The sequence below is a fragment of the Polypterus senegalus genome, chromosome 16 (assembly GCF_016835505.1).
Source record: "Polypterus senegalus isolate Bchr_013 chromosome 16, ASM1683550v1, whole genome shotgun sequence".
NCBI classification, from domain to species: Eukaryota; Metazoa; Chordata; class Cladistia; order Polypteriformes; family Polypteridae; genus Polypterus; species Polypterus senegalus.
In genome coordinates this window covers 36,767,679-36,779,989 of record NC_053169.1, presented here as the reverse complement: position 1 = coordinate 36,779,989, position 12,311 = coordinate 36,767,679, and the positions used below count along the sequence as shown (strand labels likewise).

The window sequence follows — 12,311 nt, the reverse complement described above, 5'->3', positions numbered from 1 at the left end:
ATGGTGCGGGTGGGGTTACCCTATGGTCAGTGTGTGTATCCCAGTGCAATGGCAGAGACACTGTGCTGTAGAAATTGGTTCTGTCCTTTGAATAAGGTGTAAAACTATCCTGACTCTATGTGGTCATAAAATATTCTTAGGCATCTTTCGAATAGAGTGAAGTGTTTCCTGGCTAATTTACCCACAACAGCCTGGGCATTCTGGTCCCCTAATCATTACCTGTCCCTTATTAGCTAACTGTCTCTCTCACCCTTCACCACCTATTAGCCAATGTTTGGTGAGCTTACCGGCACAAATGGCTTTTGTTGCATCATCCAGGTGGATACCATACATCGGTGGTGGTTAAAGTGGCTCCCCACTGTCTATGTAAAGCATTTTGAGTAGGTTTGAAAAATACTATATACATTTAATTAATGAATTAATTAATAAGAATCAAATTAATCCTATTTCCAATACATGTTTTATATAAAGTCATCATAAAGTCAACCATTTTTGTTAGGCAATAACGTGCCAATACATCTCATTAAAGCTACACATTAATGCAGTGCTGAACATTCATTATACGTTAACTCATAGGCAGAAAAGCCTTTGAGGTAAGTGATGCAGCCCTGTCTTGCACATGGCATGGGTGAATGCTGTTGAAGTAATTCTGTGATTCTGAAAGCAAATAGTCACATCACAGCCCTTCTTCTTGTGTCATAATAAAAGGGATGAAGGTTTAAGAAATCTATCATTGTCACATTTTATTTAAAAGTATTTCATTTCTCTTGTATGCATATGTGGGTTTCCTGCTCAAGTGCAAACATATGCTCTCTGGTTGTTCAGTGACACAAAATTGCTGATGTTGTATGGATATGTTTTATGTGTTCTACAACAGGGTGATGCCCTGTTTAAAATAAGTTCCAGACTTGGTATCAAATGAAGAAAAAACTAAATGTAAATTACAACTATAAAAATGTATTAAAATTAAGAAAAAATCAGAAATAGAAATTCAAAATCAAAACTTGAACAGTGCAACCTCAATGAAGTGTAAGTTGAACAAACAATACTTTGAAAAAAGGTGAGAAGAGTTTTGTTTATTTGTGGTGTTCTTGCAATAATACAGCATGTCCAAACTGATATTTAATTACTTTTTTCATTATTTTTTTAAGTTACAGATCCCCAAGTTTTTTTGTTTTCAAGAAGACTTAAAGAAGCAGTACAGAACTCCAGATGTGGTGCGTATTAACATTAAGCTTATCTAAAATAGATTTAACAGGATGCATTTTTCTTCATGGGTAACAGCAAAATATGCATGCAAACAATATTTGTTTTCAAAAGTTATCTTTGATTGACAGTGTAGAAGAAAAGAAAGCGTGACAGTCAAATCCAATAGGCACGAGAGCATTAGGGTGGTGGCTCTAATTATTAGCAGATAAGACAATAAAATGGTAGCAATGAAGATATGAAAGTAATAAATTACATGTTAATACCACTTGCACATTAGACCAACCTCCTTGACTTTGTACTCACTGCCTTTGTAGTTCTGTCTCATCCTACAGAGTCATTGCACCCAGCTGTGACATGCAGGTGTGACAAAGTGGCAAGCATCGCCTTTACTTTTCTAACAAGCTAGGATTCAAGCATATTGTACTATGCATTCAAATTAAATCCAAATACTTTTTTTTTGTATTCTGTTTACATATATTGAACAGTGCACAGCATACTTTAAAATGACAAAAATTAAGTTCAGAGAATTAGTTCCTAGAGTTCTTGGAATCAAGTCCTTATTTATTTGACATGTCAGTAGATATTCTCAGTTTACACTGTTTAAGTCTGATTGCTTACAATCTGTGCATTATTTTTTCAATCCATCTATTATCCAATCTGCTTAATCCAGTTTAGGGCCATAGTGGCAAGGGCCTATCCAAGCCAATGTTGCAGAGGAAAACAGCAGCCGGATTCCCGCAACCCTAATTGAATAAGCTGATCAGATGGATTAATAGTCGCCTGTGCTTCATTATTATTTTTAGGTTTAGAAGTAGGTAGTCTTCCACAATAAATAAAAGTAATATCAACTCTGAAACAGTAAATCGTCTTGACTTTAGATGCTCATATTTAATATTGCCCTCACATATATTAGTGTAAAACTATTGAGTCTGTGAGGAGCAAGTGGAATGCTAGGATATCATAGATTATAGTGTATAATTTTTACGTTAATGCCAAACCCCTATATAATGTAAACAGGACCTGATTTCAGAGATGCAACAATGTAAAAAAGGTCATCCTAAATTCAAGGTAATAAAGTAGCAGATTACATTATATGTATCATCAGTGTGAGTAAATTACAATGTCTGGAACCAGCTGATCTTCTTGGTAGTAGCAGCAGGTTAGAACAGAGAATATGAGGGAGATAAAGACAACAGATTTTGTTGCTTCTTTCATTTGTGGGTTATGTGAGGTAGTCTACAATTAGTGTTTTTATATGCATTTTAATAATCCAGTTATTCACAGAAACCTGGTTTATAAAATGTCATGTAAACTCTTAATATTGGTCTCAAACAAACCAGGTTAACGTATGTCTTTAGGTATTAAATAGTTTCTTTAATAAATTATTGAAATAAATTTGAAAATGTTATATTATTTCTACAATTATGGTCCTTTTATTCAATATAGTGTACATGTTGAATATATGATAATATTCATACTGAAATATATGCCGTGATATCAGAGTTAGGTGCAAAGCAAAAAGTCGTATATGGTGGATGCTATATAGCCAGACAGATGGAGGTTCCAGTTTAGAGAAGAATGAGGCTGAAGTGCAAGTTATTAGTTGGACTTCAAATACAAAATAGTGCCAATCAAGGTAAGGAGTTCATGTTATATTCAGGAGTAGAATGGATTGATGTCAGTAACCAGGAGCCTAATATTTTCAATTTTACTTAGATAAAAGGTTGAGTATCATGCACATTGCTTTAAGGAAAATAACTCTTCTTTTTTTAAACCTGTAGGGTTTGGTTTCTAAATCATTACATACTTGTACATCTACTGAGCGAGAAGAAAGTCAAAGGAAACTGCACCATATGTACAATGTTTCTTTTACCAATATGGCATCATCCAAAAGGTAACCTTTATTCATATACCCACTTTTAAGCCTGCTTGTCTGCTTGAATGTAGGGAGTCACCGAGTGTCTCCCAGCAGCACTAGGTTTAATGTCAGTACCATCTGTGAAAGTTATGTAGGTACAGCACATGTAGGTATTCACACTGGAGTTTTTTGTTATTCTTTAGATAGTGTTTAAAGTACCGTTCTCACAGACTGGATTGGAAGAAAATGAAATTAATGTGTTTGTATAGAGCATGAACAGTAAAATCAATCAAATGTTGCATTATAAGAACTTTTTTTAAAATAATGGAAGTATTTTCAATTATTTTACAGCTGTACCAGTTTTACCTGACCAGTTTTACCTGTCCCTATCCTTTGTATCATAAATAAGAATTATATACTGTTTTTACTCAAGATCTGGATCTAGCTCTGGATTACTCTGTGACTCTGAACAGGAATAAACAAGTTCATCCATATATTCATCCATTTCTGAAACTGCTAAATTAATTTTAGTGTTATGGGAGCTGGAGCCTACCCTTCAGGCGTAAATTACACATCAAGTCTGAACAGGGCGCCAGTTCATTGCAAGACACACACATGCACATACCCATACTGGACCAATTAAGAGTCACCAGTTTACCTTATACATGTCTTCGGAATGTTGGATAAAAACTTGAATAGGAAGGTACATCATTAAAAAAACAATAATAACAATAGAAAAGAATGTTGGGATTGTGTGCCATAATAATTACAACAACAACAACATTTATTTATATATCTTATTTTCATACAAAAAGTAGCTCAAAGTGCTTTACATAATGAAGAATAGAAAAATAAAAGACACAGTAAGAAAAATAAAATAAGTCAACATTAATTAAAATAGAATAAGAGTAAGGTCCAATGGCCAGGGTGGACAGAAAAAACAAAAAAAAACTCCAGACGGCTGGAGAAAAAAATAAAATCTGTAGGGATTCCAGACCATTAGACTGCCCAGTCCCCATTCTACCTAATATAAATGAAACAGTCCTTTTTGTATTTAGGGTTCTCACGGAAGGACTTGATGATGATGGTAACGTAGACTTCTGGCTTTTGATCCATCCATCATTGTTGGAGCATCATGATGCTTTGAGTAGGTGGTGGTGGCGCAGGCCGCCACCACAAAGAAACCGGAAAAAGAAACAGAAGACAGAGTAGGAGTCAGTACGAATTTTAGAGCCACCATGAATAGTTATTATGATTAATAACTATTATAATTACTAATAATTCTTATTATTCTTATTCTTTTATTATTATTATTAATAATAATAATAATAATAACTATTATAATTACTCTGTATCTAGTTATTACATTAGACAAATTAACAAGGAAAGTTAATTCCACATCAAAAAAAGTTTAGAAACAATTTTTGGATGTTGAAACTGTAGCTGCATTTCATTAGTAGAACCATTGTATCAATTGCAATTACTTTCTTCAATCCATCCATTCTGTGACTGTGCTTTATCCACTAAACTGTCACAGGAGACCACAGTATTGGGTTCCAGGCAGGAAGATACCACAGATGAAATGTCACAGTGTGCAGTCATGCATACAGTACATCCATTCTAATTCATGCAGTTCAGTTTAGCAGTGTTTGTGATCTATGGGAGCAAACAAGAATCCCAAGAGAAAGTCAATACAAACACCTGGACCCAAGTGTTATGAGGCAGTAAAGCTATATGCTGTACCACTGTACTGCCTTCAGTTCATAACTGATAATTTAGTTATTTCATCTTATTTTCTCACATTTTAATTAACAACTGTACAAAGGAGCTACACTTGAAATAAGATGCCTGATAATCTTTCAGCTTTTTTTGAAATGAGATGTAATGATGATACTTGCTTGCATAATTTTGTTTTTTGATTGTCAAAAAGTGTTATATAACATCTTAGTTTATTTTAGGCGAAATAGCTTTGTGTAATATTGTTTTGTATATCTTAAAAATAATTCTGATTTTCATTGTTAGAAATGTCATTGAAACTATTCATTTTCAGAAAAGCATATTTACTGTTTTCATAAATAGCTACTCTTTAGTTTCAGTGAGGGGTAAATAGTATTTCCTCTTAATTTGCTTTTCTGTGTTTGCTGTTAACTTGCACAGACTACTGGACAGAAATGGCCAGTTTACATCCTTTGAAGATGAGTGCAGCGTGAGAAGTCTGGTTCGTAGTTTTGGTTTTTTTTTTCTGTGAAGCTTTTCTCAGTGATTATTTTTATATACTAATACAAATGTCATTAACATTTAAGGACATTGTTATTCTGAATTATGGACGCATGTGCTTGTGTACTATGTATATTTTGTGTGTGTGTGTGTGTATAAAGTACTTGTAGCTTAGTCTGTGAAAAAAAATATTAAAGATGCTTCAGAACAACAAAAATAGTATCACTGCACTAATGAGAATATGTATGAGCATGTGTTTGTATATAAGCATGTGTTTATGTGTAGGTATGTGTTTCCAAATCACACATACCCTTAGCAAAAAAAAAAAACAAAAAACAGATTCTCATTAGTGTTGTAGATGTCTTTTTGTAGTTCTAAAGCGTCTGTGTTTTATACCTTTTCCACAGACTAAACTACAGGTATTTAAAAGATTACAATCTCAGCATTTTTTTAGAGTTTCATAAATTTGCGTACTGTATAGTCATTTCTAAATCTTCAGTTTTCTGATGTGATTATCCTATGGTTGGCTCTATGCTCCCCAGTTGCTACCGGGAGCCTCTTGAACTTGTAACCTTTGATAGTTATGAACCGAGATGAATTGGGCAAATGAAGACACACACATTCAGCAAGGGGTTGGTGCAAAAGTGCTCGGTGTTTTTATTTAAAATCCAAACCAAAGTTTTCAAAGTCTTCACAATAAATAAATAGTCCTTAAAATAACAAGCCAAAAGTGGAGGTTAAAATATTCAATAAATATACCCAATAAAGATGAGGTTAAAATCATCGGCAGGTTCTTTCTTTAAAAACAACCACAAGCTCCAATGTCTCTCTGTAAAATCTTGCATCTCCTCAGCTTATCCCATCAGGGTCTTGCAGCATGAGGAGATAGTTGCCGACAGTTGCAGTCATCCATTTATCCTGAGTTTGGGGTCCTACTGCCAGACCGTCAGCACTGGTAGGACTCTCCTCCTAACCCCATGCACATCTCCCTTAGCTAATCAGTTGGCATCACCTGGGAGATGCTGCACTACAGGGCTGCTCCTGCTCTTTTCTGTTGCTCTAAGGAGTGCTCCTTTACCAGCCCCTCACTCGAGCACATCTCTGCTGCTCACTCCCTAAGGGCATAATCCTGACCAGCTGCCTGCTTTCCAGACAACATGGGCTCCTCGCCCCCTTGCCTCTCTCTTTTTCTGTATCCTCTGTCCTCTCTCTACTCTTTAATCCTCTTGTTCTTTTTTGTTGTTTTTGTATGTGGCCTGATTGGGTACACGTGTGGTCCGCTGCCTACTTCGAGATGTGAATTAGGCGCCTGACTGATCCACTTGCATTTTAACATGAACACACAATCAGACAAGCTCCCCAATCAGCTTTAGAGTAAGTGCCTGCATGTGCACACCCACACCCGTTTGGAGCCTACACACCCCGGGACCCGATTATTTATTTAAAATCACACTTCGCCACGGACCTCTTATCACACTTGACCTAGCCTTTCTTTTTTTTCTACCCTTGGAACATCCCTCCCTTTAATTTCATGGCACATGGGTGTTTGTGTCCTAGGACTGACATGATATACATGGTAACTGGCAAATGGATGAAATTACAATCACAGAAAGATGGTCTCTTTTCAATACAACCTCCATTCTCCATCACAAATTACTAGATATTATGCATTCCTTATTGAAGACGAATGCAAATAAATGTACATTTGTTATTAATTAATTGATTCATAAAGGGTGTTCATAATAAATGTAATGGATAACTTTATCAGGTAATCAAGTAAATAGTAAACAAAAATAGTTTCACCACATATTTGAAATATTAAAACATGTACTTCTCAATTGTAATAGAAATTTGTCATTGTTTCCCCCTCTGTTGGAAGTCCATAGAGAGCTAGATTGATAGTAAAAGATCAAAAATGGCATATTCATAATCAGTGATCATGAAGTAGTCTAAAACGTACATCCACATAGTACATCCACACTACTACGTTTTCTTTTAAAAAAGCAGACATTATTTTTTTTTCGCCTTTGTCCACACTACCCCTGCATTTTTAACCCCTAAAAGCAGAGATTTTTGAAGACGCTCTCCAGAGCCGTATATGTCTGAATACGCTGGCTCAATGTTGCAGTGTGGATTGGTGAAAATGAAAACGTTTGAAAACACAGATTCTAATCGTGTTCTGATTGGTTTGTACTTTGTATCTGACCCTTCCCTGACTGGAAGCTTTTCATTGCATTTTTGCAGCTGCTTTGCTCACCTTACACTCGTGCATAATTCCATTCCTTTTTTATGGTTTTTCGTATGCACCATTGCTGTTCTCTGTGTGTTAAACACAAGCTACAAGTGAGTGTCTAGCATGGAGAACACTTCCTTTTTCTGTTTCCGCTGATGTGTCCATGCCCTGTGCAGGCAAACAGGTACATCATATGTATTTTGGTCATTTTAGTGGGAGTCAGAGATACTTTCGTAAATGATATGAAAATGCTTGTGTGGACAGAGATTGTTTTCGTTTAAAAGTACTGTTTTAAATGAAAACTAATTGTAGGAACTGCCTAAAGGGGATTCTCTGTTTACAAAATTAAATTTAAACAACTCATGCCTTCACTTGTTGTTCCTTCCTCTGGTTAGAATCTTAATTACTAAGACTTTTAGCTCACTGCACTAACATAAATCTATGATTCTCCACTTTTATACCAAGTAGTAAACTGGTAGCGTGTTCACACTGATGGCTGATACTGATGTTGCCTAAATTTGATTTTTTTTTTGTCTTCTGCTGCCTTAGACTTTGATTGCAAGACTGTTTTGGTTCTCAGCTCCCATTCACTGACTTTTGCATATGCTGTTAGTAATAAACCCTGGCTAAAGGGGTCTATCTCAATTTATTTCCCCCCAAAGATTAACAATGCTAAGCTTTTGAAATTTTTTTAACAATCAAAAATAGTAGAATTCCGGAGGTAGAAAATATTATTCAGATGATTTTTAAGATGAGGTTAAATGCCCAAATGTAAATAAAATAGCCACTTGAACCTATTTTCCATAGTTGAATCTTAAATCACTTTAATTTTTTTTTTCTTGCTTACACTGTATATTCCAACATTTACCATTAGCACTTTTATTGGTTTTTTGGTTTTAGATCCCATGTTTTTCACCAGTAGAAAGTAAACTTTCAAAATTCAGGAGGGATCATTCTGGAAATGAGACTTTCAGCATGCTGTCGCCCCAAGACAGTACTGAAGATGTCACGCCTAATAGGAATACAATCTTAAAATGTGACAGTTCCAAAGAAACAGTCCCCTCAAAAAGGTGCGTTTAGATAAGAGTGTGCAGAAAAATTGTGATTCTTTGAAAAACATTTTGCAAGTAGTCATTGCTTAAATGAAACATTCATATTGATTTCTAAGTATTATAATATGATGTACTGCTTTGAACAGCTACAGAATGATTTTCTGTTAAGCGTTTCTAAGTGTCCTTCTGTTTGGCACGTTATCATGCTAGTTCAAAATGCTCTTGTATATCTCCGTCAAATCCTCAATGCTCCCACACGCCTACTACACTGCAAATTTAATTTCAGCTCTGTGGCACTAAACAGATCCTTACAATGTCGAATAAAACCTTCCAGATATAAGAGATTATTTGTACCCTCAGCAGTTAGTCTATTTAATGAGAACAGGTAACTGGAATGTACAGTACATTCATCACTGACAAGGCAGATTCATGAGCACCACTGTGTAGAATGACATGAAGTTTTTTTTAGTATATGCATGTATTTATATTTAACATTTCCTTCTTTATCTTTTTATATTTAAATACTATATCTTGAGCTCATTGCTGATGAACAAACCAAATCAATTTGCCTACATGGGATAATACAGTTGAGTTAATAACTCCAAAATCACCTGTGCCGTACTTTCCCTGGAGCACCGAGTGCACATATTGCTGTTTTCTAGGATAAGATGAATTGGGCCAAGTCAGGTCAGGTTGGGGAGCATGCATTGGTACAGAACGTTGCTGCACCCACCACACAATGAAACGGCTCGGGATCCACCCCAAGCAGGCACGCAGTTCTGTCCCACCCACTGGAAATGACCACCTATCTGCCACAGCCAGGTGTTAATGTCACACTGAAGAAATCTCAATTGCAGCATTTGTTTCTCAAATTTTTAAGTCATCACTGCTGCCAAGGGAAGCTGATAGAAAGTGTGTTGAGATTAGTGAGCTTAATTCAGCAACAGCAGCAGAATACTGAAACATTTTTATAAATGAAGGCATATTAATAATTGGGGCAGCTCGGTGGCACAGTGGGTAGCACTGCCACCTTGCAGTTAGGAGACCCTGGTTCATTTCCTGGGTCCACCCTGCCTGAAGTTTGCATGTTCTCCCCATGGGTTTCCTCTGGGTACTCCAGTTTCCTCCCACAGTCCAAAGACATGCAGGTTAGGTGCATTGCCGATTCTAAATTGTCCCTAGTGTGTGCTTGGTGTGTGGTGTGTGTGTGCTCGCCCTGCAGTGGGCTGGCGCCCTGCCCGGAGTTTGTTTCCTGCCTTGTGTCCCTGTGGTTGGGATGTAGTGGGTTAGATGATGGATATTAATAATGAAGCAGTGAATTTCGGCAGTTTTCACTCCCTCTACTCAAAGAAATCTCAATATAGCACATTGTTCAACAATGGCGCAGTCCTGCAGCAGAGCATCCATATTCATACCCTTGGATTTTTATGAGTGTGAACTATTTTATATTGCCTTTGTTTATATATACGATTTTCCCAGATTTCATGCCTCCTAGTAAAAGTAAATTGCAACTGTGTAGTTATTCTTGAATTTTGCTTTGCAGTGTACTCTATTCATGTGATATGATTATTATATATATGGTGATTTTTTTTCTGTTTTTGTTTTTATTGGTAATGACATCTCCATTATAACCAGTTTATCATCGTGTAATCCTGCTGTACCCTTAACAATGGAAGACATATGCAGGACTTATCCAGTTCTGGTTGGTATTCTTGTTTCTTCCACAACACATAACATGATTATCTTTGCTTTTCTCTTAACAAGTTTTATCACCAGATTAGCCAAGACCTGACCATTAAATCTCAGCAAAACTCCTTATTCATTTTGCAATTTTAATCCTTTGCACTGCCTTGGCCACAGTCACTTTGGCTATAAAAAGACTGTCAGCAAGCCTTATGTCATTACTAAGAGAGCAACCCACCAAACCGTTATGTTTTTCGGAGATTGTGGGTTCATTTATTTTGCCGGTACATAATACCATATATTGTGGTTGTCTTGCCTTTTAAATATAAATTGATAGATTGTTACAGTCATTTCTACGATGATATTCTAAATTCATATGTATTTTTTATTGTTTTTAGTTATTTAAGACATGTGCCATATGGACCTATGCAAAGTATTTTATATTCAGGCTTTGCCAGCTACCTCATGATTTTCTGCTTTTGGATTATTTATCATTGCATCTTTTTATTTTAAAAATGTAAACAGTTTATTTACATTCATCATGTTTTGTAAAAATTCTTTTTTTTTTTTTTAATAAAGCCTTTAAGTAGTTATCCTCTTTAAAATATTTAGTTTTACAGTTGCTGTTAAAATGTTGAGGAACAGCATTTATTCCTTGTATAGGTTAGCTTATTCATGATTTACCAGACACATGCCAAATTATTGAAAGTTACTGTATAATATATTCACATATATATTTTTCTCTTTTAGGAGGCAAAGACAACCAAAACGTTTTGGGTAAATTATGCCAATACAAATGCTGGATTTAATGAAGAAAACTCAACTTCAATGTGCATCAAATCAAATGACTTCAAGGCAAAGTAGTTTATGATTAGGTATTCAAGATCTGCTATGTTACTTGACACGTCTGGAGCATAGCATGTTTATTAGTGCTTACACCAAGATTCTACTTACAGATACATTCTCTAACAAGTTACACACCCCCACATTCCTTCTAGAAATCTCCTGAAAGATATAATCTTTTTAATGGGAAAATCTAAGTTTCAAAATGCAATAAGGTTGACAAATATTCTCCAAAAATTCTTCAGGATGATAATTTCAAGCTTTAGTAAGGAATGTGGATACCTGGATGAGGAATCCAGTTTAAACAATATGGTTTCTGATTCAGCCCCTTAGAGTGTACTCTGGACAGCTCCAGGAGTCCATGTTCATATCGTGACCTTGTCATTGGGCGCGTGGAGCTTGCATAACTGGCGACTCTGAATGTCTCAGTCTGGGTATGTTTGGCAGCACACAGTATATATATAAAGCGAGTCCATCCAGTGTCTATGCCCAGGTGCAACATTGTTTGGCATCCACAAGAGAACGAAAATATCCACTGAACAAAGGCAACTGGCCAGCGTAAAACAGTAAACTGTCACGCATACTTCTGTATGTCACGTTGTCCAGTCCACAACAAGGCTGGAATATCTGATGATGTAAGGCAACAAGAAGCATAAAGAATGAGGGATGAAAGGGCTAGAATGTCCAATGAACAAAGACCATAAGATGTACAAAAAAGTTGGATGTAAGGAATTTCCAGTGAACAGAGGATTGCAAATGTATGACAGAATCAAAATAGATGGACTTACCATTAAGCAAATTTTAATAAATGGCATTTTGCTATAGTAGTATTTGTAACAATTGGTACAGCAAATATAGCTGTCTTTTGGAAATTCAACATGACCACCATATATACTCAAGTATAAAAATCGATCATAAAATCTTTCTTCCTGCAATCTTGCACCAGTTTCTCAGACACATCGAATTTTGTTGCAGCAGCGCAGTTACCAATTTCTTTTGCCACTTCAATTACTTTTAATCTAAAACCAGCTTTATATTTTCTTCTGATCAAACGCTCCATCATAGATAAGGGATGCTCTTACGATAAATGTTTATTAGAGTGTGAGATACAAAAAACACAAAACAGTGCAAATGTTGCTTCAGAATAGTTTGGTTATTACCACGTGGTCATGTAGGCACAATATATAAGAAAAAAAAAGGCAGTGTGCTCTGTGGT

At 35.8% G+C, this 12,311-nt stretch overlaps 1 protein-coding gene across 5 annotated transcripts in view; it reads left to right on the top strand.

Moving 5' to 3' along the window:
• The window catches only part of si:ch211-130h14.4, a 69,051-nt gene extending 56,978 nt beyond the window's left edge, over positions 1-12,073 (top strand). For 2 of the 5 annotated variants that reach the window (XM_039738358.1, XM_039738356.1), the window contains 6 exons: positions 1,152-1,217; positions 2,991-3,103; positions 5,225-5,285; positions 8,418-8,587; positions 10,205-10,271; positions 11,003-12,073. In XM_039738358.1, coding sequence (XP_039594292.1) covers positions 1,152-1,217; positions 2,991-3,103; positions 5,225-5,285; positions 8,418-8,587; positions 10,205-10,271; positions 11,003-11,116 — 591 coding nt within the window. In that variant the 3' untranslated portion in view covers positions 11,117-12,073. Of the gene's footprint in view, positions 1-1,151; positions 1,218-2,990; positions 3,104-5,224; positions 5,286-8,417; positions 8,588-10,204; positions 10,432-11,002 lie in introns of those variants that run through there. The other 3 variants (XR_005630865.1, XM_039738359.1, XM_039738360.1) reach the window with 3 other exon arrangements.
• The last annotated feature ends 238 nt before the right edge of the window (positions 12,074-12,311 follow it).